At 44.2% G+C, this 23,190-nt stretch overlaps 1 protein-coding gene across 1 annotated transcript in view; it reads left to right on the top strand.

Annotated features, from left to right (window-relative positions):
• The window catches only part of BAIAP3 (BAI1 associated protein 3), a 564,909-nt gene that overhangs the window by 480,976 nt on the left and 60,743 nt on the right, over window positions 1-23,190 (top strand). Inside the window, exons 26-29 of the mRNA XM_086940582.1 lie at window positions 7,905-7,984; window positions 16,758-16,866; window positions 18,582-18,653; window positions 22,703-22,786. Coding sequence (XP_086796708.1) covers window positions 7,905-7,984; window positions 16,758-16,866; window positions 18,582-18,653; window positions 22,703-22,786 — 345 coding nt within the window. The remainder of the gene's footprint in view (window positions 1-7,904; window positions 7,985-16,757; window positions 16,867-18,581; window positions 18,654-22,702; window positions 22,787-23,190) is intronic.

The raw sequence follows: 23,190 nt of genomic DNA, 5'->3' as shown, positions 1-23,190 counted from the left end.
CTGAGCCTGCCAGGCACTGCTGTCTGGGACCCAGCATGCTCTGGGCCAAAGAGTGCAACCCTATTGGGTCAGACTCTGAGCCAGCCCCCTGCACCCCAACACTTCTGGACAGAGGAGACAACAGCTGCTACCTGTGCCTTTGAGAAATGTTTATGGAATTATAAAACAAATGGCCTAAAGACAAGGGTTTTTTTTAATGTCGCCAGAGCAGCCAAATGGCAATATGTGACAATAACACATGATAAATATTATTTATATTTATATTGCATGTTTATATTGATACAGTTAGCGTGAAAAAGTTGCTTTGTTTCTAACCAGGAAATGTATATCAAAAAATGGGTCCCAATGGCAGCCTATTGCAATTAGAATCTTCAATCTTTGTTTACTTTCATGAAGATATGATTATCCAACTGCAATCTTATTTAGAAACTAATTACCCTTAAGGAAGAAGATAAATGAAACTAGATCTCCAATTGGATGGAATCCATATGTTACAGGATTTATGATATCAGTGAAATAATATCACACCCCTGAAGATAAAGGGTTAAAACTACTTTTTTGTGCTGGAAACACGGAACATTATTATGTATATATATTCTGTTGATTTTATTGCACAAAATGCAGTGGTATAAAAATCTCTACTTCACAGGGGCTTGTGAAATATGAGGAATGTGCCACAGGTCCCTGTAAGATATGGTTTCCATCATCTTAATGACAGACCTACACCACCCAGCACAACGTAAGCATTGACCCTTTCTTTCATCGACATTCTGTTCAAGAAACATAATCAAAACCCATGAACTTGGTGATATTTACAAACTAGTCGTTATGATGTCACCAGAAGAGGGTTAGAGGGTTAGCTATTATGCAGCCTCTGTAATATGGTTAAGACTCGCCTTCTATTCAAAAGGCCTTTTTTAGCTTTTTTATGTTGCTAATGACTTCGGTACAGTTCAGACAATTATCGCATCGGTCTAAGTTTTGCTACATCAAATTGTCTACAGAGCCAAGGGAAAAGGTTACATGGGGCAGGGGGGTGAAAAAGAACAGATTTTCCATTGTAACTTTTGTAAAAAGAAAAATGAAATGCAACTGGTGTGAAACTAGTACTTTACTCGGGATACGTTTCGTTTTGGTGTAATCCGCTCAATAGTTAAAGAGATACTTAAGTTACCAAACAGTGTCAGGTAGACTTTCAAGTCTTAATTTTATGAATCCTAAAAAAAGTGGCAGGTACATAGCATGTTTAGTGCAGTCATGTTTGAGCAAATTCATCGATGAGGAGTACTCTAATTATTATACAACACCAGCGACACTCTGAATCTGCTCACCTCAAATATCTGTTTTTCTAGCAAAATATTTAAGCATAGGATTAGCACAGTGCCATCCATGCCGCGCTAGAAAGGGACAAAGTCTTTTGACATTTCTACAGAAAAGTCTTTAAGCATAGGATTAGCACAGTGCTATCCACACCGAGCTGAAAATGACAAAAGCCTTTTTACCACTCCTTGCACAGTATTACAGCTTTGGATGGTAAAATACCATCCAAGTCAACCTGGAATGAATAAAAGCAACCCCTGATCCCCAAATTCTTTGTATATATGTTTATGTATATATATATATATATTCACTGAAAAAACCATAGGTTTCAGATCTTATATAGTTAATAATTAGCTTTTAAAAACCTTTGAAATTCACTCAAAAAACTATATGTTTTAGGGGTGTTATAGTTAGCTGGACATTTCACTCATACAAAACCATTGAAATTGCTCCTATATAGTTAGTTGTACTAACTATATTTCGCGCACCCGCAATCCACTGCTGATGATGTCACATATTAGATTATTCATGACATGGTCAGTGACATCAATGTAATGAGGCCACACCCTTTTTTACACCTCTCTGCAGTGCAGCCCCCGGGCGTGTTTGCAGAGGGGGAACTAATTCCCCTTGCATACTCGGGGTCCCTGGGGGTCAACTACCCCATCTGGAACCTGCAGTATGCGCCAGGGGGTTGCATTGCAGAGAGGTGTAATGAAGCCACACCCTTTTTTACACCTCTCTGCAGTGCAACCCCTAGCGTGTTTGCAGAGTAGGAACTAATTCCCCTTGCATACTGGGGGTCCCTGAGGACCAACTAGCCCACCAGGAGCCTCCAGTATGCGCCAAGGCGCTGCGTTGCTTTGCCCTGGGGCGGCGGTGCCCGGGGCAGTGTGGGGGGGATTGTGGACCCCCCACATTTCTTTATCACTATGCCCTCGCGATTTGGTCCCCCCGGGGGGTAATTTTTTATGAAACAGACCAGGTTTTAAAAAAAAGACATTTGTGCCTTTTTTGTCCTTGTGGGACCACCTGGGCAGGTGTATCTACCCTGCCTCCTTTTTGTGTTCTTCACGTTTGTTTTTCTGCTTTCTTGTGCCTCGGTCTATCGAGCACAAGATGGATGCCACACTTCCTGGTTTGAATGGTTGAAAGGCAATGAGCATGCATCTCCTGCTCGGAACGTTTTAGAACTCAAAAAGGGGGCAGGGTAGAAGCACCCTGACCCCTTAGGCCTTCTCAGGGGGTCCCACAAGGACCCCCAAGGCCCCCCCAAATTTGTATTTTTTTTTTAAATATTTTGTTTTGCCTTGGGTGTCCCTGTGGGACCCCTGAGCAGGCTTAGGGAGTCAGGAACCTCCAGTATGCGCCAGGGGGCTGCGTTTGTTTGCCCTGGGGGGCGGCGGTCCCTGGGGCAGTGTGGGGGGGATTGGGGACACCCCACACTTCTTTATCACTATGCCCGCACAATTTAGTCCCCCCGGGGGGTAATTTGAAAAAAAAACAGACCAGGTTTTTTTAAAATAAATTTTGGGCCTTGGGGGTCTACCCTGCCCCCTTTTTGTGGTCTACACGTTTGTTTTTCTGCTTTCTTGTGCCTACAGAGCACAAGATGGATGCCAACACTTCCTGGTTTGAAGTGTTGACAGCCAGTGAGCATGAAGCTTTCTCGGGAAGGCATGCTGAGTGGCTGCCACTGTCTGTCAACACTCCAAAACAGAAATTGTTGGCAGCCATCTTGAGCCACAGTAGACTGAGGCACTGGAAAGCAGAAAAACAAATGTGTAGAACTCAAAAAGTAGGCAGGGTAGAAGCACCCTGACCCTCTAGGCCTGCTCAGGGGGTCCCACAAGGACCCCCAAGCCCCCCCCAAAAAATGTTTTCCGAAAAATCGCAAGGTGCTCGCACGGTGCGCGCACAGGTGCACGCAGGGGTGCGCGCTTATAGATATATAAATGTTTTCAAATTCAATTTTCTCAACAACTACTGGAGGGATTTACATCATTTGAACAAAAGGCCGTACTGCGTACCAGTCCCTACTATTTTGCCAAGTTTAGTGTAATTCCGTTCAGCGGTTCGGGCTGTAGCCGTGTCTAATCGTACTATGGAAAATAACATGGGGAAAACACATTTTGGGACCCTCCTTTTTTCTCAGCCCCCACTTGACGAATCCCCCCAAAACTTTCAGGGAAGGAGCGAAGATTCATCAACCGGCGCTAAAGTTATTCCCAATAGAATGTTGCGGATTTCTTTGGAAACTAGGTCCTAACTATATATACCTACTGGCGACCGCCAGTAGGTAATGTATATATATATATATCCACAAAAGAAGAACTGCCCATTTGAGGAGCCTCAGAGTAAGGTTGAATGTCTTTAATGCAGGGTATTACTAGCGCAGTACAGCAAACAAAGTCTCTCATCAAAAATTAAAACCCAACGCTGTTTCGAACTGGAAGGTTCTTGCTCACGGGCTAAGGTAGTGCAATTGGCAAATGTTGAATTGGAACGCCCTGATAAATACACGTGACTCCGCCTCCTTGATGAGTGCTGCTCAGCATGCTGGAGCCTGTAGTTCCGCTTCGTTAAACCCCAGTGGGTGCTGCCATCTGACACTGTAGTAATCCATCATAAAACCTATGTAGGTGAAGATGACCTCGGTTGTAACTGTGCTGCTTTACTTTTCCAATCCTGCAACGCAACCTTTCACCTCACAGCGCTCAACACTTCAAAGCGCTGAATCTGCCCAGGATTAGCAGCGGGCTTCCTCGCGACCGGACACGACCGCATTAACATCCACAAAAGAAGAACTGCCCATTTGAGGAGCCTCAGAGGAAGGTTGAATGTTCACTTCACGTCACAAACTTTATTGTAATTGTATAGAGTCTATCTGTGTGTGTATATATATGTTTTTAAATTGTTTACACAACTTATATTCATTTACTATAAAATCATATCTTGGAAATAGAACACATGAGTTTTTCTTTTGGTTTGAATATAAGTAAAAAAAATGTCATTAATTGTGGGTCTCATCTTAAAAGAGGGATAGGATTGATTATAGGACCTCATGCTTTTTTGAAGCAAATAGGTGGCAGAACCACAGTTCCCTTACAATTCCAGAAGGTGGCACTCCCACCCACCTTGGAGTTCCACAGACTCCGCCTCAATTAAAATATGTTTCTAAAGGACATCGATTTTTTTTGTCAACCAAACAAAAGTATTGTTAAAAAAACACTCTAAAATATCACATGGCAACGTCCACAGGCATACTTAGTTGGTAGAAGTCTAAAGTTAAGAGGTATTTCAAATCAGAATGAAAATTAACAGTGCATTGATCCTGTACACCATGCTATTTACAACATCCTTGCCTTTATATTCAGTCATTTCTAAGAACTTTAGCATTTTCACAGAGTAATGAATTCTGCTTCTGACATCGATAACCATTTTATATTCAACCCATCACCCTCGAAACAATGACAACAAGATAGGCACAATACGATGAGTGCCCGCATCTTGGCTGGGGGAGGGGCGGTCATCCACAGCAACTATTATTTCATGGCCATGCAGTCGACTTGTGGGAAAAATTGACTGTGGTTTTCAATACTGTCCAGGCGTTATTAAAAACAATAAAAAATCGTACAGATGGCGTGGTGGAGCTGAATTACTACAATTTTTCCTTAGTAAAAACCTTAGCGGCAATCCCTGAGATGACCAGTATACTGATAATCAAAAAGAAGATGAAAATGATATCTTATGAAAATGATTTAGTTGCTGTAACAAGGTTAAAGTATTTTCATTACACATATGGAACTTTTATAAAGATGAGGCCTCCTTATTTAGACTCCAACTTAAATATGTGGGCAAAAAAAGGACTTTTTACGTTTTAGGCTCATATCCAACTGTTGCAGTTTGAGGGGTCCTGGAATAAGAACAGGGGTAATAACAGACAAATGCCGCGTGTGTAATCGATTTCCTGAAACTGTAGAGCACATTCTTCGTCTATGACCTTCTGTACAGGACTTCAGAAAACATTTCTGAAGCCACTCTGTAATAATCCACAAAAAGGCTGGAGAGGTTTCTTATATCGGTTTATTTCATGTAGAAATACAGGTAATCACCCCATTGACAGGAGCTCACATTTCCACTCCAAGGAAGGAACCCAGCTGACATTCTGGGTTCAAACCTCAATGTAATCGCCATGCCAACCAGAAGGTCCATGCGAGACAGACTACTACACACTCTTCCAACAAGTGGGTACAAGAACACGCAAAGAGTGCCGGGAACTCTAACAAATCCCTTTGGTGCTTAACCCCTTGCGTGCCTATGACGTGCACAGCTCGTCATAAGGCACAGTGGAGCTGTGCTCATGACGAGCTGGGCTCGTCATAACGGCTGCGCCACTCCCCCGTGCGGCGAATTCCACGCCTGTGCGGACGTTCTACGGGAGTGGGCGGAGTGAAGACGAGCCCAGCTCGTCATGAGCACAGCTCCACTGTGCCTCATGATGAGCTGGGCTCGTCATGAGCACCGCGTCGCCGAACGCAGCCCCTCCCACCCGCACCGAGGAGGAATTACCCCAGCGGCGAAGGGGCTAATTAATTTTTTGCCACCAGTTGAGCTGCGGTTGAAAGCCCGGTTTAAAAAATCTACTTTAGGTGCCTTGATCATAATTAGGGCTCCTTGTTTTATGGTATTTTTTTTTTCACTTTTCCGTTTGTATGTATCCATATTTATTTTTTGCCCATCTTACTGTATTTAATCCATATTTATTTTGTGTTTTGCGAATATATGAAGTCACGAAATGGTATAGTTCCACATTTGTTTAACTGATAAACATGCACTCATACTTTGCTGCGTGTTTCATTTAAGCAAGTTAAGCAGCCAAATATAGCAAAACTCTACACCTTCAGGTAAATATGAGCATTATAATACAAATATATGTTACCATATACCATCATTTAAGGAAATCTTAACCTATTTTAACTTCCCAAGCCGCCTATCTGCTCAGCTGTTGTCCTAGAAATCACGAAAAACAGCATGGAGAGTCACCCACAAGAAGCACCCTTTTCTGCATTTTTCCACTTTTAAAAAAAATACAGACAGGAAACACTTTGTTTTCTGTCTGTAATTATCGGTGAAAACCTGTAAAAACGGAAAACCGGGAGACTTAATCATAATGTTGTGAATTTTAACTGGTAGTTGATGATTGATAATTTTTATATATACTTTTAGAATCTTTATGTTGTTGTTTTATTCAAGGTACTGTATTGGTTTTTAATATAAATTAAGCAATAAACTTTAACCTACCTACTAATCTGTCGTGCAGCTGAGTGCTACAGCAAATGTTTTCGAACTGTATTGCATGGAAGGGAGAGAGCAGGACACAGCCATATGTCCTAAGATAGAATGCTGTTTCTCACTCTCTCTAAATTTGCACAATTTAGTCTTCCTTACACCAATCGCGCAAACCTTTGCACCATAGTGCAAGGTGTGTGTATGTGTGTGTGTGAGATGTTAAGCATAGTTTTTGTACTGCAAGAAAGCCCTTCAGTGCAAAAGACTACGCTTACATGTAGTGCAACACTTCTCCCACTTTGTATTTGTGCTGTACAGTGCAGCACATATCAAAAGATGGATAGGTTTTGAGAAAATAGGTTTTTTGGCAAACTTTACTCCTGTCCCAAGGAGGGGTTCATTTTTTGTGTGCCAAGCCCTATCTACCTTTGATAGTAGATTGGACTGTGCATCAAATTCCATGGGCGGTTGCATGAGAACACCCATGTACAACCCAAAAAATGCTCCCTTGATGCAAAGTAGTGCAAACTAGAATAAAGCGCTACTTTCCATTACTTTAGGGCTATTTTGCAAAGAAAACCAGGATTTGTGCTGGAAGGTAAATCCTAAAGCAACACTTTGCCTGGTTTGCGTCATGTTTGGGACATACATTTTCTTTAAAAGTATTTTCATTAAAGAAATGCAGTGCAATCCATATGTTACATTTTATTCAACATTAATAGTGCTCCAGCGAGGGTTCTGTTCATTATGCAACAGTGGATGTGCCACCGAGGGTGAACAACCTTTAGAACGAAACTTTTACAACGCACTACCATTACAACGCAGGTATTACAACGCAAACCATTACAACGCATTGCGCTGGGGGGCGCTCTAGGATAGGGAATAAGTTTAATTTTCTATCCAACACCTTCCCTAGTGTCCACGGGGACTGGAGTTGGAATAGAAAATTAAACTTCTCACTATCCAGAACCTCTAAGCGCTATGCGTTGTAATGGATTGCGATGTAAAAATCGCGTTGTAAAGGCATGCGTGGTAAAAGCATGCGTTGTAACGTCATATATCGGCCACCGAGGGAACACCTTCCTGATGAAAAGGGGGAGCAAAGAGCTTCTTGAGCTACTCAGAGGGCAACTTTCCAGTGCCAAAAAATGCTATTCTGGAAAGTAAATACTTTATCATGACTTTGTACCGCTTTGTGTAAATTTGCAGCATTCTGATTGTAGGTTATTGGTTATCACTGGTATTTACTGGCGCAGGAATCATTAACATGTGAACTGTATCTTGTGCTTTAGGCGGTGTCTCCTCTGATGAAATATCTTGACGACAGACTGATCATTCTGAGTGACTCACTGGTGAAGGAGAACCTCTACAGGTATGCCAACTGAGTTACTGATGTACTAGGGGCTGACTGCAACTGTGCACCAGGTTTAGAGAATGATGCGGGTTTCTAGCGCTTTTATAAGGGTATTTTCTGCACTTTGCGCTGCCTTGGAATTATACAGGTGCGCATGCATTAGCTTTACTTTTTATATTTAATTTACAGCGGTTCCAGCACCAATTTAAGTCATAAATGTTACATACATATAGTATAAATGCTTAATTCTGAAAATCAAAAATTATCTTGTTTTCCTGTGAGGAATACAATGATCATAAAGCAAAAAACATTTCTCGTGCCCAGATTATTATAAGAATCCTTGAAATCTCAGTCATTTTGGCAAGATACACGCCATTTAGAGTTTCTGCTTTTTAATTTTTAAACGGCTGATCCGACTCCGTTCAGACCTCCTTTTGTGTAGCAGGCTTTAATGGGTGTCACCAAATATACCCGCAAACAGGAAACGGGCAACTACGACGGACCTAGTGGTACTATGACGTCCACCGCCATTCTCTGAATGCTTCCTCAAAGCATGAAGAGGAGTTTGGAGAAAAAAGTGTGATAATAAAACATAAAAAACGAAGGGGCGTATTCTCAAGAACGGCGTTATAATTATCGCTGCTTTAGCCACAGGAAACTGACGCTAAAGTGGCGATAATAAGCTTGATAATATGCTCTAGTGAATTCCCATAGAAGCCCAGCAGCGAAAATGTTAACGCTGTTCTTGATAATATGCCCCACACTTTTTCCGCAGCTTCCACTCTAGGATTATGCATCGTTTAGGCAGATTGAAGAGCCCTGGTGTTGACATGTTTTAAATATGAGGAAAAAGTGTGGAGCCTGAACAACAACAGGGCCCCAACGAGCCAAGAAAAGACACCCCCAAGGAACAGACATCACAAGGCTCCTGACCGGAATGAATGGGGTCCGAACCCAAACACCAGAGGGACCAAGGGCGGAGCGAGGCAAACTCCCAAGGCCACAAGACCAAAGGAACCCCAAGACCAAACAGGAACACCAACGAAGACCACCACGACCATCCACAGCACTCCCATGACCCAACCGTCAGGACAAGGGTAAATGGGATGCGGGGCCCTCCAAACCAAACCAAGAAGGAGGAAACCCTCAACCGAACAACAAGCCGACCAACTGACCCGGAGGGCAAAGGACAACACAAAGGAACCACCCCAAATGAGACCCAACACAAGCCGCAAAAGGGCCAACACCAAGCCCTACGACGGCCCCAGATTAATTGTAGACACAGACAGCCACAGGCCCCAGAGCCCCAAGCCAATCAGAGGCATGAACAAAGTACCATGCCCCAACCAAAAGGACAAGGGAGCCAGAAAGCACACCAGACAAGCTGGGTGGCCCAAAACTGCCGATGGACGCAAAGGCACCCGACAAGCCAGCCGACTGAACCACATCGAAGCCAAGAGAGACATGAGGAGCAACCCTGCTGCCAGCCACCAGAAAGCCATGCACCACAATAGAAAGGCTGAAGCTGCCCAGGAGAACAAGCAACAGCACGTCACACCCAGGCCAGCATCCTGAGGCCAGAGAAAGGGAAAATCAGAGACTCACTAAAGGAGCACAGCAGGCAACACTGAACCCAGCAGCAGGGCCACAAACAACTGTCCCGGGAAACTAAGGAGCCGACAGAGACAGCCCTGGCATAGCCCAAAAGGCCAGAAGCAGATCAGCCACCATCAAAAGACTGGCACAACCACCCCCAGAACTGGAGCACGGATGCCCCCCAACATGGCACTCCCATAGACCCAGGAAAAGTGACACAGGGACACCAAACAACCACTCCCCAGAAACACTCCAACCCCCTAAGGCAGACAGAATGCTAACTGTCAAAGCCTCAACCAAGGCCACAGAGGCAACACACTGCAAAAGGCATCTAGGAAGCCAGGGCTGAAGCCGCAGGACTTCAAGAAGAGAAACGGCCCAATGGCAAACACTCAGAAGGTGACCTCCAAGGTACCAAGGCACCCAAAGACCAGGACAGGACTTGCCCCCGGAGGGAAGCCCCGCTGCAACCAGGAATCACCCACAACCAGGCGACAGGCACAGAGAAAGTACAGCCAACACAAATGGCTCAGCCCAACCAGAACCAACGAGGCCACAGAAAAATGAGGCAGAAGCCAAAGTCCCATGAACCAGACTGGAATCCCTCCCAAGGAAGAACAAGGCTGCACGACACACCACTGCACAACCCTCTAAGTGAACAGTAGCTGGAAGAGGCACAGCCCCCAAACTGCACCCACACTGACACAACAACTTTTGGGGAAAAAGGCAGCGAAGCAGGAAGAGCCCTAAGCACCCAACCTGACCTGCACCCCCATACAGCTGCCACCATCCATGTCACAATCCCACAAGAGACAGGATGACCTGCACCCCATCAGTCGACACCACCGCCCCGCTGGAATGCCAGCCAGGGCAGGGAAAATGCCCAACACCAGAAACCAGAACCAGAAAGTGGGCAACAGCATTCCCGGAAAAAAAGCAAATTGGAGCCCTCCCATGGGAGAGCCAGAAAAACACTATGCAGTACTTACCCGAGGGCTGGCAGGCACCAAAACCACAAACAGCAGATTATCACACTTGCTGTACGAGTCCCTAGGAGCCAGACACTTGCTGCACTGGTCATTGGGTGCCACGGAAACCCACAGTGAAACCCATCCAACTGGCATGCTTCCCCATAAACCAACTAAAGCACGTCGTAGGATAGCCTCCATAATACACATATCCAAGCACACAGCATATGTAAAAAAGAGAAGGGGCATAAAAACTCTTCATTAAAAAAAGTATGTCCCCAGGACCGCTGAGGCACGCCCTTTGTGACCTGCGTGCCTGGACAAAGCCCATTAGTGCCCCAGAGAAATCCAGAAGCCAAGCACCTCTGAAGCACCCCCAATCTAGCTCTGATGTGCCAAGGCAGCCACCACCTGCGATTGCCACTCGGGAATGGTGCGGGCGCACAGGCACCAGTGGCCCCCAGCCATTGCCGCATCAGGGAGAGGCAGGCCATGATTGAGGCTCATGAAAATGCCCCTTCAGCCCAGGTGTTCACCACCTGCCAGCACACCAGGGACTCAGCACGTACCTCACTAGCACCCAGAAACATGCCACTACAATGTGTCTTCCAACCAGCCCAGCCACCAGGAAGATGCGCTGGTGAAAACCGGAACGGCACAGATGGTCCGACGCACCAGCTGCAAAGGGCCATCAGTCAACATCCGTGCCTTCCAGCAAGCCCGGCATGTCGGTAGGCACATCAAATCACCATCAAGGAAAGCCCAGCAGGCCAACGGGCACACCAGAAAAGACACCACTCCCGCCCGGCAGGAGCAGCTACCAGCACACCACTTCCCATTCTGTTGGCAGACAGAAAAAAGAACAGGAAGAATGCTGGGTATGTACTGGTTAAGTACTCCCAGTGGTAGAGGATGGAGTAGGGGTCTCAGCATTACTGTGTTCTTTTTTAGGTCTCGCTGAGTCAGTGCGCATGCACTGGTCTGCGAGACATTTAGTCAGTGGCTTTTGGAAGTGCTTCCAAAGCCTGTTGCTGGCCATCAGCTTTCATTACGCGTGCGTGAACGTGCATGCATGCAAAGCAGCCATCTGACTTTTGTAATGGCTCAATAAGCCTTACAATGCTCCTCCACCCCCCCCTCTCTCTCTCTCTCTCTGCTCTCACTACCCTCTCCCCCCCTAAGCCTTGATGCGCACACACAACTCCCGGGCTCTGTTCCTCGCGCGCGGCCAACTTCATAGAGGTGCCCGAGAAGGAAGGTTATAAACCCCACATTCCAGACCACCTTTGCAAGGAGTATGATGAGTGCGCTTCCTTTGTGCATGTTGCCGCTGCAGTAAACTAAATAAACAGCCATTATGAAGAAATAAAGTGACCAGCCGTGTGGGTAATCACCCCAGCTGCCGAGAGGAAGTCCTTACACAGAAAGGGGCTCAGAGTGGCGCTGGATAAACAAATACTTTGTAGGGGGAGAGGCACCTGGAACGGGGAGCTTCCCTTGTTGCATTCATCCTATTTCTAAATATGTAAGAGAGAAAGGTGCTGCGTGTCATTTAAAAAGGATATTTATTTTGGGTTTTCTCAAGCAAAAAAGTTGCAGTATAAACATAGATGTCGTAGTAATAACCGTGTTGTTTGACCAAACAGGAGGAGATTACCTGAGTTTACAATGTTTTTGTGCTGTACACGTGTCTGGTGCAGCTTTGTGAAAGCACGTTTTCTGTGCGCACACATTTTATGCTGGTAGTGGGAATAAAAGGCAGTCGATCTTCTATTGCCTTTTAGCGTACTTTTTTCACAGAAGAACCTTGATACTTCTAAACTGGCCTCCAACATTGGTTTTCCTTTGTGTGGTTAACTCCTCACTTTGTACTTGCAGGTTATCATGTCTCGAAGCCTGGCCTGCTCTGTTAAAAATCATCTTTTTTCCACACCCTTGTCTTTCACATGGTCATTCTTTTTCAGGTCTGATTTAAAAGGAAACTATAGCTGTCTTGCCAGATGTGTGATCATAAATGACACAGTGCTAAAATATGAATAAATAGAGAGGGTCAGCCCCTTTCAGCCATTGCTTACCTGAAGTGTCATTCCCATTGTGGTTACGCCCACATTTAGAATACATAGAACAGGCAAAGGACAGGTCACCCACTTCAGCCATTGGCTTTGTTGCCACTGCTATTCACGTTTTGGATCATCCCACAGGAAAGCATTTTGTTTTCTAGTGTAAAGAATTGTAATTATCTAGCCGCTTTACGTCTGTATGCAAATGGAAAGGACGAGTACCAAAAGTCAAAGAAATTCCTCTAATTTGGGCTGGTTACAGTGCTGCCTCTCTGTGGTGTTGTGCTTCTCACCCCAATCGATGAAATTACGGTCTCAAATATTGATATATATGTTTAATTTGAAGGGGACACACCCCTACCAAATATCGATTTGATATCCATTTATAAACTTATTTAGAGTTTTGGAAAAACTTTCTCTGAATAGCTAAATGTGTTATGCATAATGAAACACAAAATGGCTGATTTTACACTAGACTTATAGCCTGCTGCCAAGGGATATACCGTTTGTTAAAGGCCCAAAACCTAACCAGGGAGAGGGCTTTTAACAACTGATAAAGTCTGAGGCAGAAGGTCTATAAGGCCATTAGAGCATTCCACCTACTAAGGGTGGAATGTTCTAAATTAAAAAGAAAATTAAAAAGAGAAACAGAAAGAAACATTGGCATGTTGGAGCAGAAGGTCTGTGCTAGCCGTTACTAGGCCTCAGCCACTTCTTTATCTTTAATGGAGCTCTCAACATTCCAATGCTTTAATTTTTGTTAGCAAATTAGAACAAGCATTGGCATAGCCAAAGGTCTCGCCTTTGGGACATTATAAGTGTTTAGTTATCCAGCACAATATTCTTGGTGCAACAACATCAAGTGTTGCAAGGCTAAACACTTATAAGGTCCCAAAGGCGAGACCTATTGGCTATGCCAATGCTTGTTATGTCTGGGCGATGGTCATCTCCATACGTCATGAATGGGACGAGGACTGGAGGGACCTGACGGTAATGCCTCATTTGCAAAACACTTTAGGAAGTAGCTATACCCTGTCAAAACCTGAGATTAAAACAATATGAAAATAGAATGTAATTATCTGCTGCTGACATCGGTGTCTGAGTGCTAAACACTGGATATCTGGATATCTGGGTTGGTATTCTGCCATCAGTAATTATTATTCCTTAGCTTGCTCAATTTATTTTTGTGAATCTGCAAGGCCCCCGTTGTGATGGGTGGGCTGGCTCAGAGCCAAGCGCCTGTTTTTATGCACCTGCAGTGTGCAGCCTGAATTCATTTTACCGGATACTTCTCCGAGTCAGGGCTTCATTTCCATGCAGTACAGGTGAAAAACAGTGATCAGGCTTTGTCTCTTTCTGTGACTGAGCTGTGCTGTCTACAATAATGCACTAAATCAGGTCAAATTAATTTAATTTACGCACGCGTAAAAGCAGGCGCTCAGCTGGGCCTCATTTATGAAAAGCGACGCATCGCTGTGTGAAAAGAGCGATGCGTCACTTTTCATTGCGCCCTCCTTGCAACACCAATGATGCATCATATTTACAGTATGACGCATCATTGCGCAAGGAGTTATAGATACGTCAGTATTTCTGACGTATCTGTATGCCGCAAAAGTGACACATTGCTGGAGTGTGTCTCAAAAGTGACGCAAATCCAGCAATGTGTCCTCCTGCTGTGAGGCAGGCATAAGAAATTGACGCATTTGCGTCCTAGAAGTGGCGCAGTGAAATCTTATAGATTTCACTGCGTGAATTCTATGACCTTTTCCTGCGTCAGAACGCCCCCCCGCATACATTATACCTGGCGCAGGTATAATGTAGCGCAGGGGTTTACAAAGTGACGCATCTACCCAGATGCGCCACTTTGTAAATATGGTGCAACAAGGCACATTTTTTACGCTGCTGGTGCGTCACAAAAAGTGACGCACCGGCGTCGTAAAAGTGACGCACAGCCTCATAAATGAGGCCCAGCGTTGCGCAGCCCCAGCGGAGCCCATCATGATGCATTCCCAAATGTCCTGTGTGTTTTCATGTTTGCCAGCATGTGTTAATAGGAAGGGGGTAATTAAGTTAAAGGACAAACCTGCCATTTCAATTCTTGTGCAATGAGGGTTACTTGCTGTTCTGGGAGAATCTTAATTTACATGAAGTTTATGCTTTTTTTTTTCCAGTCACTTTGCATTGAGCCGCCCTGACAGGAACTCTTGGCTACGTCACACAGCATGGCGGGAGAACTTCTCCAGGGCGTGGCTTATCAGGCCATAGTGAGATAATTGCTTACTGTAAACACAAAAACGTGTTATGACGTGTGCTGTCCCCCTGACAGCTATGTGTTTATCTTCATGTCATGTTAAGGGCCTATGTGCATGTGCTGAACAAGGATACCTTTGGAAGCATTAAAAAAAGCAAACATAATAGAGAGGTCTCCAATAACCAAAGATAATTTCACTGAAGTATTTCTGTCTATAAAAAAATAAATTAAAAAAAAAAAAAAAAGATATGCTGGAAGAATGAAGAGTAAATGTCAGATATGCTTTCAAAGTGTTTAGAAAAACAAAACCTTCCACCAGCAGCTTTCTGTTTCACTGTATAAATCAAGCAGCGCATACATAGAAACCAATAACATGAAGATAAACACATGAGCTGCCAGGGAGACTGCACACATCTTATCATATGTTTTTGTAATTACAACGAATTTCACTTCAGACTGTTAAACAAAGCAGCACCTTCCTCGGGGAAGCCCTTCTGCTCACACTGAATCCAAGCTGTTTGAGGTAGCCAGGGGTTCCTTCCTGTCAGGGCAGATCAATGCAAAGCAAATGGAAAATGAAAGGAGCATAAGGTCTAGGTAAACAAAGGTTTAAGAGGAATTATTCATTCTGAACAGCTAGCAACCTCAATTACAGAGAAAATTAAATTGCAGGTTTGGTCTTTAAGTCCTAACAAAAGCTGAAAAAAATGAAAACACCAGATGGCCCTTTTAATAAACAATGATGTACTAGGTCAAACAATGATGCTGTAGATGTCCCATCTACTCCCCTCCATCCTCTCTCCTCCCCAATACACTCCACAATAGAATTGCTGAGGACCAGCCAGCAGAGACCAGGTAATAGCACTTCCACATGCATTTCATCTGATGAGCCTGGGAGGGTATGAAGGTATGGAGATGCCACTAGGTAGTGTGAGAATCCTTTAGGAGCAGCAGAAAGCTTTCAGGTGGAAAAAGGAGAGTAATTGAGAATTGAGAAGAACAGAGGGCCCGAATCACAGAATGAACTTAAGACTCAATCCTAAACTTACTACTATTTTGGTATTCACAGAATGCACTTACTACTTTTGGTATTCACAGAATGTAGGATTTTGTCTTAAGTCTGTCTTAAGACAGACTTAAGACAAAATCCTAACTTAAGTCTGTCTTAAGACAAACTTAAGACAAAATCCTAACTTCTGTGAATACCAAAAGTAGCAAGTTCATTCTGTGAATGCCAAAAGTAGTAAGTGCATTCTGTGAATACCAAAATAGTAGTAAGTTTAGGATTGAGTCTTAAGTTCATTCTGTGAATCGGGCCCAGAGTTAGCGAGTGAATGAAAGAGCAAGCAGGAAAATAACGGGGAATCTATTTCAAGACAAAATGGAAGCGTGATGGGGCAAGATACAAGCCATGTTGCAGTCAATATCCAATCAGGGCAGAAGCGGGTGATAAAAAGGAAAGCTGTACACAGAATTAAGGTAAAACAGTAGATACATTAAAAGAGACCTCAGATCAATGGATGAAAGAGAAAAATAATTGGCAAAACAATGTAAAAGGAAATATGGGATGATGACTCTTGTGCTTGCTTTCAACATGGAATAAAGCTCCTAGAAGCTGTGTGAAATGGAAGCGCCCTGAGATTCCCTGATCTTGCAAATCTTAGTTTGTGGGCATACCTGCAATGCCACAGAAATTCAGGACTGTGATAATTTGTAGTGTTGGGTGCTGATGCGAGTGTGCAGGACATTATTAAGACCTAGAGGTTTTATGTTCTAGCAAACAGAAATTCATATCTCATATAAAAGAACAATGCAAGCCCAAATGCAAAATAGCTTGGCACTATCTGTAGAGATTAAAATGATATGCATACTGTGACATTCAGTTTCATTAAAATTAACTGTTGCTTTCTTTTTAGGGTACTTGAAGCTCTCTGGTGGTTACTGATGAAATTCATCATTGATGCAGTGGATACAAATCGTGGTGTGTCTGTGGAATTCTATGGACGGTTCTATTACACTCTTGAGGTATTCAAGTGCATCTGATATTACTATTGGGAATATGCAATATTGTGCAGTCGCTCTACAAAAATCTGAACATAGATGCATGCAAACAAATCCGTGCAAATGTCTGAAAACAACTATCAAGTAGTCAACCTGACAACAAACATTTACTTAAATATATGATTTCTGGATCAGAGTGAAATAAGGAGACAGAACCAGATTCAGAACGCAGCTGCTCGTCTTCTGACCAAGATGTTAAATAAAGTTGGATCGATGCAGCTTTTCCCTGTATTGGCTCTCACTACATCAGAGAGTAATTTCAAGGTTTGTTGCATTGTGCACGATGGACCCCATGGCCTGCGGTCTGATTTCCTGAAAAGTAAATTCACAATGAAGTCACTAAAGACTAGCACAAATTAAACAGACCTAGGGGGATATTTATAACAAAATGTCGGAGTGCGGTGTTACGGCAAAATTGGTAACCGCGTGCTCTGACATTTTTAAGGATGTGCTGTATTTACAAAAATATGGCGCATGCCTGTGCTTCTCCTAGTGCTGGCGCTAAGAAAGCTGCCTAGCACCAGCTCAGGCACCCTTTCACCATGTTGCAAGGGTGGCTGCACTGCTGGGGCGATTGTTGAAGAGACACCTTCCTACACATAAACAATCTTTAAAGGTCAATTTCCATTTCTATGTGGAAAAAGCAAAAAGTGAGGAAAAATTAATAATTTCACAACATGCATTTTTGGCATTGCGGCGGACGGTGGTGAAAGCACCGCCCGCCGCAATGTTAAAAAGGCAGGATGGGCCCGCCAGTGTGGCGGGCGCATCCTAATGTCACTCACGGGACCCCCGCACACATGGCGGGCGGTCCCTTTTACGGTGAGGATGGCGGGCAGCAAAGTCCGCCTGCCATCCTAATGATGCCTAAAGTGTCCTTAGAGATCTATTTGTTTACTGAATAAACTTCAAATTCTCCATTTATCCATTGTATGGGTCTTTCCAGTGGAAAAGCTCAATTCATACAAGTTTGAAAAAAATAAATTCCTCTTGATTGCCTCTGAAAAGTGACTAAAACATGAATGATAATTGGTTTATTAGCAAAGGCATATTAGTAAATGTGCTCCTACACAACCAGAGCTCTTGAAAACCCTCTTGGTATAATGGATTTGCCATCAAATTAGGGTGCAAACAAAATAACGAGAGAAGAGATGAAGAATCCAGGGATGCTTGAAGTTGTCTTCTTGCATCAAGTGCTCGGAATGGAAAGTTGGGATTACTGAATGCTCCACGCCTCGAAGGGAACCAAGTATAAATGTGCACCCCCTGTCCAAGGGACCCTGGGCGATCTTGGGCATGCAGGGGTAATACCTTTTCCCGAGTGGACTATCAGCAGATGCACAGGAAGGACCAATGGAGATTCGGAATTCCCACCCTACTTACTCATATTCGTTCAACATTGTAACTCTGCTCTAAACATAAATACGCATACCTCCAAAAATTACATTAAACAAGCGATATTAGGGATATTTATAAAAAATATTAGCACTGCTACCAAACTAGCTAACATTGTCTTTGCCTTCGCAATGCTTTACACAAAAGTGGGCTGCCAACAAGTCTTTGATAAAAGATAAGAGGGGAAGAGCCTTAAAGTAAAAAATGAAAAACAACAAAAAACTGCTCTTGTTCTTAATTAGGATCAGATCTGTTTCTAACTCATTTTTTGGTCCTTTGTTCAGGCTCTTGTTGAGTTCTTCCACGCAGAAGGGCAGGGGCTTCCGCTTGATTCCCTCCGCAATGGAGATTATAAGGTAAGGCTTCATGTTTATTCATTTATTATTTGATGTGGCTCTGTAAATGTTGTATTACATACTACCAAGGAACTAATGTTGTGATGCTGAGGCTCAGCCTGGAATTGTAACAATTTCTATTAGAGAAATTCTAAGAATGAGGCTTTCTCCCGCTTGTGAGAGAATACATTCTATACCGGCTTCTAGACAACAGATCTAAGATGAGATATGCTCCTATTTGGCGAGTTATGCAGCTCAGAGGCTCTAATCTACGGCCTTTAGTCTAAGCCGTCAAACTTAAGTCGTAAACTACTCACCTGTTAAATACCAAGGGGCATATTAGCAAGGAGTAGCAATATATATCGCTAAATACTCCTAGCGCTTTTTTTTTATCGCTGCCTATCGCTGGATATTTTAGCGGAGAAAACCTGCTATTAGCAAAGTTTTTCCCCATTGTGCTAAAATATCCAGTGATAGTGGCGAAATGCGAGAATATCGATGGAAATCAAGCGATATTCTCGCATTAACGCCAATAGGGGCTTAATGTGATAATCCACCCCCCATTGACTATACAGGTAAGTCAACTTTTTAGCAGGCGTTATAATCTAGCGCTAATCACGCTTAGCGCGATTTTTTTTATCGCTTCGCCTGCCTTGCTAATAGGCGATAGCTGTGTTAGCGGCTGTTTTCAGTCGCTAACAGTTTGGGTACGCCCACTTTGCATGTCATTAGCGATAAATATCGCTGACATGCAAAGCGGGCCCCAAACCTGTAGCTATCGCCTAAAAGCTGTCGCTAACTGCTGTTAGCGACAGCTTGCTAATAGGGCGATAAAAATATCGCCGCTTTAGCGGTAAAAAGTCCTGCTAAAGCAGTGATATCGCCCTTGCAAATATGCTTCCAATTTCGCAGAGTAGGGTATTTACTAGCTGTCCAATTTGTGCATCATTATGAGTTTTGGACCTCGAAATCGTGGACAGTGTGATCAATGCCTGTATGTCCCCCTGTTTTGAAAAGTGCAAATGAAAAGGTATGTTGTTGGACAATAGGATTTGCAGCAGTTTTCTGCCACAAATCATGCAAGTAGAAGCTAGGGTTGAAATTTGCTAACTTTTTTTATTTTTTAAAAACCTTTATTGTACAGTTCAATAAAATTACACGCACGGGCCAACAACCGCAGGGGCCGGCCGCAACACAAGAATAAGACCCACTATATTATCAAATGACACAGCTCTTCTGCCGACAACCCTGAGGTCCGGCACCGAATCAGGATAAACATTGTATTGAACTCACAAAAAGCGAGGAAAGAAACAGACATATCTGGTGCCATACATTCAAACACTATGATAAAGTGAGCAGGTACAAAAATAGAATAATCACAGATCAATTTAAAGGGAACGACGGAGACGCCTGCGCTAGCAAGCACAAAACAGGATGTACGACAAAGCAATCTATAACCCAAAGCAGTCGCCCGCACCCAGACCCCGCCCACCCATTGACGCCAGGATAGATATAGAAGTACGGTCACCAGATACTGGAATACATACGAGATCAGGATAGTACCACAACGTTATGAAAGGAGAGCGAAAGGAAAGCGTGAGATAAAGAAACCATAAAGACTAAACTAACTAACAAAACTATAGACCCATCCCCCCACCCTGCACCCCTGCATGTGGCTTTCGCCTAACCCCAACTAGCAGCGTGCCTGTCGCCCCGACTAACTAAACTACAAAAAGTAAAAGAAGGAGAATGGAGAAAGAGAATGTCATACAAACTCCCGGACACCTTTCCCCCCGCCTGAAACTAACAACCCCTGTCCGAAGACCACCAAGTACTCAAAAATATTATAGACAGAGCCAGACAGGTGAGACGTTGAACACCGCCCAACCTCCCGCAAGCATTACGTTAGCGAATCCCTAGTCCTCTAAAGCCCCGAAATCAAACCCAGACCAACAGTCTCATCCTTGACCCCTCCGATCTTTAATGTGGACTCTGTCCGGTAACACCATCACCGCCCTAGGAGAGTCAAAGTTCGTAGGAAGTTCAATTAAGATTAATATGAGACCAATCGAACACATTGAGTCTCTGCAAGCATCCGCCACCGGTAAGATCTCCCTCACCGACATGCAGTCCAGATATCCTTTCGTCCGTAGATGTAAAATAACCACAAGGGCGGGAAGGGACAGTAGTGACTTTCGGTTTTTGCTAGTCGTAGTCTCAAGGAGTGAAGAACCAGGTAGCTCCACAATAATCGGCTGCGATGGTGAATGCAACGATACCCCCAGAGAAACAATTCCACAAGTATTCTGCAAACAGGTCAATGGCGTCAAAACTTTATCGCACACAGGGTCTCCATCCTCCTTTACTACGGGCATCGTGGGAGAATCAGTTAGTTGAGAGTCATGCAATAGAACAGAGCCTAGACTCGCTCGCCCAGTTTCGATGTCACCAGCGATCATTTTATGGACAATAGTCTCCAGATGCAATTGAAGTGCTCCAATGGCGGCCATTAGGGACTTCAAGGACGGCTCACAGATCGTCCGATCCACCTCCACTCGCTCGGTTCCAAGCATGGGCGGGTTCCTCAGAGAGCCGGGTCTCTCCGGGGGAAGAGGCAAGAGCGGAGCGTACGGCAACGGAGGGTGCATTATCGGTCAGCAGTAAACCACCGTGAGCGAGGGTCCCGGACCAGCACACCAGGGACGTGGCGACCGGGTCGCCGGGGATGGGGACTCCCCCCCCACAGCGACAGACGAAGCCTATCACCACTCCGTCAGTATAAAACAGACCAGACACTCGGCACCAAAAACAGGACAGGATAACCTCCACTGTAAGAGACCGGACCCTATCTGAGTCCCACGTCCGATGTTATTCAACTGCAACCCGGCTGGGCAAGTACTCGAGGCCCCGGCTCAGAAGCTGGATTAGGCCAAGATCTTAAACACGACACAACTCCGTCAATCTGGGCGATAAAATTCTCGGGACCGCACCGTCAGATTCAGCAACAGTTCATCCACACGGGGGTTGGGCGTAAAATCAGGATATCTGGCAGGATCATAAGCAACAGGCGGGGGTCGGCGGAGCCGGGAGCCTATGCGGTCATCTTGGTTGCTGCGTAGCTCCTCCTCTAAATTTGCTAACTTTTGAGGCCTGAATCCAGAGCAAAGTGTTAGAAAATGTCTCCCTGGTGAGGAAAACCATCAGCAAATAATTATTCCATCCTACTGTCTGCTAGGTCAACCTGCACCCTTTGAGTCAGGGAGGCCGAGCATGAGTCAGTATGAGGAGGGGGGGCATTATTATAAGATATTCTGAATGGAAGAGTATATAGGGTCTTCCACACCACTTATTTCCAATCTAAACTTTTTGGTACGTTATATAGAGATTAGGGAAGGGCGGAATTTGCGTAGTTGCACTCCCCAAAATGGTAAAAAATCTCCACGAGCACGCACAGTTCCGCAAACACGCGGAATTATTTGTTCCCCCCGTTTGCAATGCTTTTTTCCTGTTCCTGAACGCTGTATGCATGCTTGGGGAGAAATATCTCGCGAACATGCATTTTGAAAGCACGAACAAGCAAAATATTCCGCGGACCACGGATTGCGGAATTTTAGGAAGTTCCGCTTTCTCCGCGGGACGCAAAATTACCCAAATTCCGTGAGCTAAACGGAATTTACCGCCCAGGCCTAATTGGGATTACACATACTTAGTGTATGTGCTTTGAAATGACTTTCCTTTTATATTGCATCAGTTTAAAATGTGACGGGTAACTCTCCTTTAATTTAGGTTACAGAGCACGCTTCACTCCTCTCTGCCTCCAATTTGCCTTCCACATCTCATGGCCCCCAGAATATCATAGATTGTTCGATTTCGGGAGGGTTCCCAAACAATGAGTTAAAACTTTTATTTTTAAATAAAATGCAATCACTCCTGGTGTGTAAGCGGAGACAAAAAGCAAAGAATCAAAAGCAACAATGAAGATAAAAAAGAGAAAAATGAAAAGCAAAATGAGCTTTATTTTACCACGCAGGCTCATTAATAATGGACTTTTGTACATCTTATATTTTCAGATTCTGGAAGAGGAACTTCGGTTAAATAAATGCTCTACCAGCGAACTCATTGAACAATACTACTTGGACAAGCTGAAAGAACAGGTACTGTGAAAAGGTCACTGCTCTGCCAAGGGTACCCGGCTCCATGGGCGGACTTTTCTCCATATACACTATTACTTAACGTATGATTATTGTCTATAATTAGGCATGAAATTGCATTCTGATTATTGAGGTCCTGATCAAAAAACGGGAGGCCAAACATCCTCTTATGGCATTCTCATGTGAATTGTCCCAAATTATTGTACATCAAAGACTGCCTCTCTTTTGTTTTTTTAATTGGCTTTGCATGGTGGCATGGGCCTGTGCCACAGCAGTCAACTCAGGGATGCGGCTTTCCTCCAGTCTGGATGTCCTCCCTGCCCTAACCATGGGCTGAACTCAGCAGTTTTCTGCTGGTGCCAGTGAGTGTGGTGTGACAGCAGGCAGTATCAAGATGTGGGTGATGA

This window comes from Lissotriton vulgaris, chromosome 10 (assembly GCF_964263255.1).
Source record: "Lissotriton vulgaris chromosome 10, aLisVul1.2, whole genome shotgun sequence".
Classification (NCBI taxonomy): Eukaryota; Metazoa; Chordata; class Amphibia; order Caudata; family Salamandridae; genus Lissotriton; species Lissotriton vulgaris.
This window is presented reverse-complemented; position numbering and strand designations above follow the sequence as displayed.